Source organism: Triticum aestivum, chromosome 7D (assembly GCF_018294505.1).
Source record: "Triticum aestivum cultivar Chinese Spring chromosome 7D, IWGSC CS RefSeq v2.1, whole genome shotgun sequence".
Taxonomy (NCBI): Eukaryota; Viridiplantae; Streptophyta; class Magnoliopsida; order Poales; family Poaceae; genus Triticum; species Triticum aestivum.
The window spans coordinates 89,051,404-89,055,262 of NC_057814.1; the positions used below are offsets into that span (position 1 = coordinate 89,051,404).

Sequence of the window (3,859 nt, forward strand, 5' to 3'; positions counted from 1 at the left end):
GCAAGGTAGCAAGCGATAAAAGTGAGCGTAAACGATATTTCAATGCTAGGAAACAATGCCTAGGGTTCATACTTTCACTAGTGCAAGTTCTCTCAACAATAATAACATAATTGGATCATATAACTACCCTCAACATGCAACAAAGAGTCACTCCAAAGTCACTAATAGCAGAGAACAAACGAAGAGATTATTGTAGGGTACGAAACCACCACAAAGTTATCCTTTCTGATCGATCTATTCAAGAGTCCGTAGTAAAATAACACGAAGCTATTCTTTCCGTTCGATCTATCATAGAGTTCGTACTAGAATAACACCTTAAGACACAAATCAACCAAAACCCTAATGTCACCTAGATACTCCAATGTCACCCCAAGTATCTGTGGGTATGTTTATACGATATGCATCACACAATCTCAGATTCATCTATTCAACCAACACAAAGAACTTCAAAGAGTGCCCCAAAGTTTCTACCGGAGAGTCAAGACGAAAACGTGTGCCAACCCCTATGCATAAGTTCACAAGGTCACTGAACCCGCAAGTTGATCACCAAAACATACATCAAGTAGATCACGTGAATATCCCATTGTCACCACAGATAAGCACATGCAAGACATACATCAAGTGTTCTCAAATCCTTAAAGACTCAATCCGATAAGATAACTTCGAAGGGAAAACTCAATCCATTACAAGAGAGTAGAGGGGGAGAAAGATCAAAGATCCAACTATAATAGCAAAGCTCACGATACATCAAGATCGTGCTGAATCAAGAACACGAGAGAGAGATCAAATACATAGCTACTGGTACATACCCTCAGCCCCGAGGGTGAACTACTCCCTCCTCGTCATTGAGAGCGTTGGGATGATGAAGATGGCCACCGGCAAGGGATCCCCCCTCCGGCAGGGTGCCGGAATAGGGTCCCGATTGGTTTTTGGTGGCTACAGAGGCTTGCGGCGGCGGAACTCCCGATCTAGGTTATTTTCTGGAGGTTTCTGTATTTATAGGAATTTTTGGCATAGGTCTCACGCCAGGGGGGTCTCTGAGTCGTCCACGAGATAGGGGACGCGCCCAGGGGGGTAGGGCGCGCCCCCGCCCTCGTGGACGGTCCGGGACTCTTCTGGCCCAACTCTTTTACTCCGGGGGCTTCTTTTGGTCCATAAAAAATTATCAAAAATTGGCACGTCAATTGGACTCCGTTTGATATTTCTTTTCTGTAAAACTCAAAAGCAAGGAAAAAACAGAAACTGGCACTGGGCTCTAGGTTAATAGGTTAGTCCCAAAAATCATATAAAATAGCATATAAATGCATATAAAACATTCTAGATGGATAATATAATAGCATGGAACAATCAAAAATTGTAGATATGTTGGAGACGTATCAGTCACCAACAATGCCAAAATCCCAATTCGGGACATTCTGGCAATCCCGTGTAGTCCTCATGATCCATTGTCCTCGCCTGTGGCCCAAGACTCACTCGGCAAAGCGTACTCGTCGTTGCTGCCGGATTCAGAGATCCAAGACCCTCTAGTCCAGCCGCAATAATCGGCATGCAGTGTGGGACCATGGCGCCACCGCACGGCCAAGCAGAGAACCACCATGTTGGGACCCAGCAGGCCGCCATGGCCGCCCTCGTACTTGCAGACATGGTCACGACCACCGATGTCTCGCCACTAGAGACCGCAGGGTGGATAAGAAATGTCACTGCCGCCGCTGCACAACCATATACACTGCCTGAAGGTGCCCCTGGGAGTTTATACTGACGGTTAGATGGTTGTTTGCTTGTGTGCTTATTTTCCTTCCCCACTCAAAAAACAAGTGTTATAGAATGGTCTTCAATTTAAATAGATGTGATCCGGTCCATCCTTCCAGAGCTAGGCCAGAATGAGAATCTTCGATAGAGATTGTTCCTTCAGTTTAGTAATCAAGTAGATCCATACTGACTTAGCTTGAAGCATGGCTTGCCGTTTCGAGGCTCGGTGCTACTCTTGGGTACATTACACATTGGTACATTATTCCATTCATAGATTACATCTCACTTTTGTAGGTTATCGGGGCGGAGACCTCCCCGTTGCCACCTTGACCAGTACCGGGGCTTAGCCCAGCCACTAGTCTCTAACAGCGGCAAGAGAAGAGAGGACCGAAAGGTAGGAGGTGGCGCCTGCTGGGAAGGCAGACCGGGGTGGAGGCAGCGTTGTGTTTCAGATCTCAGCTCCGATGGCGCATCAACTTTGTGTTCTTTTACCCCTCTTATAACAAAAAAAAACTTTCTCGGGCACGGATTAAATCTAAGTTTATTTTATTTGTTAAGAAGAAATCTAGCTATAATCTATGCTCGCAATGAAAAAACACTTTAAATACTGAAAAATATGTGTGTTTGTTGTAAGACCTTCTCCTGACCGAGGAGCAGACTGCTAGAGGTCCTTGTGAGTACAAGAGGTAGGCAGGAGCGCTAGCTATACATTTCGTTCTGACATCAATATTTCCTTTGACCATCTCACTCACAGATCCATTCAGTGCTATCAACTGCGTGCGCTACTGTGCTCTCGAGCTTCGTGACAAGCAAACTTGTGTACGAAGACTAATCAGATAAACAACATGTTTATCCAATAATGCACGCAAAGAGCTCCGATCCATCCACTAGTTGTGTATAAGCCTCCGCTTGCACATTACTTGATCTCTTAGACTAGCCATAATTGAAAGTAACATAGAGTAGTAACATGTCTATGTTACTACTCTATGTTACTACCTCTATAGTGGGGAGTAACATATGTGTGGTAACATGCAACACTTCATTTATTAGGCTATAGACTCATCTTGCTTTGATATGTGTGATGTTACTCATACTACTAGTAACTAGCTATGTTACCATATGCCTCTCTTTCTTCATTTATTTCTTGCCACATCATCTATTTTATCTAGATATGTATGATGTTACTACCTATGTTGCTCCCAATGTGGATAGTCTTATGGGAGTTCTTGCTGCGTAAACATGCAACGTACCATGCAACGAAGCATTAACACAAAGATCCGCTCATGGCTTCCGGTCCTATAAATACCCATGCTATTCTTTGAGTTTAGCACACATCTTCATCTTGCACTCTAACAAAACTGGCGATATGGCAGTCACTAAATGCTTAGCTCTTGGTTTGATTGTCGTGTTTGGCATTGGGTTAGCCAATGCTGCGAGGGTAGCTAAATACTCTAGTTCCGAAGGAACCGGCACGGGAGGAGGAGAGGGTGGTGGTTCCGTCAATGGTGCTGGATCAGGGTCTGGGGTTGCTGTTGGGTCTGCAGGAAATGGTGAAAATGGGGGGTTCGTCCATGGAAGTGGTGGTGGTGGAGGAGGAGGTGGCGGTGGTGGACAAAATGGTGGGTCTGGACGTGGATCTGGATCTGCCTTGGGCTCAGGCTCGACCCAGATTGGTCCAGACCCTTTTGGTGGATCTTCTAGTGCTAGTGGTCATGGTGGCGGTCGAGGCGGAGGACAAGTTAGAGGCTACGATGGATCTAGTGGTTCTGGGAATGGTGGCGGCACTGGCTCTGGCGCTAGTGAGTCAAACAATGGGTACTGGTCCGGTGGTGCTTATGCCAATGCTAATGCTTCTGGCAACGGTGGAGGGAGAGGTTGTTGGGGATCGTAGCAGAATTTTAAAATTTTCCCACGCTCACCAAGATCCATCTATGGAGTATACTAGCAACGAGGGGAAAGGAGAGCATCTACATACCCATGTAGATCGTGAGCGGAAGCGTTCCAATGAACGAGGTTGATGGAGTCGTACTCGCCGTGATCCAAATCACCGATGACCGAGTGCCGAGCGGATGTAACATCCCAAATTTTCAATTTGGTATGTTATACATAG

At 45.8% G+C, this 3,859-nt stretch overlaps 1 protein-coding gene across 1 annotated transcript; it reads left to right on the forward strand.

Annotated features, from left to right (window-relative positions):
- The first annotated feature begins 3,115 nt into the window (after window positions 1-3,115).
- Window positions 3,116-3,640, forward strand: LOC123170869 (putative glycine-rich cell wall structural protein 1). The gene has a single exon (XM_044588597.1). It carries the CDS (start codon window positions 3,116-3,118, stop codon window positions 3,638-3,640), a length of 525 nt encoding a protein of 174 aa, XP_044444532.1.
- The last annotated feature ends 219 nt before the right edge of the window (window positions 3,641-3,859 follow it).

Bases quoted from the DNA above. Each gene is read 5' to 3' on its own strand.
- LOC123170869 (XM_044588597.1), top strand. From the start codon at position 3,116: ATGGCAGTCACTAAATGCTTAGCTCTTGGTTTGATTGTCGTGTTTGGC.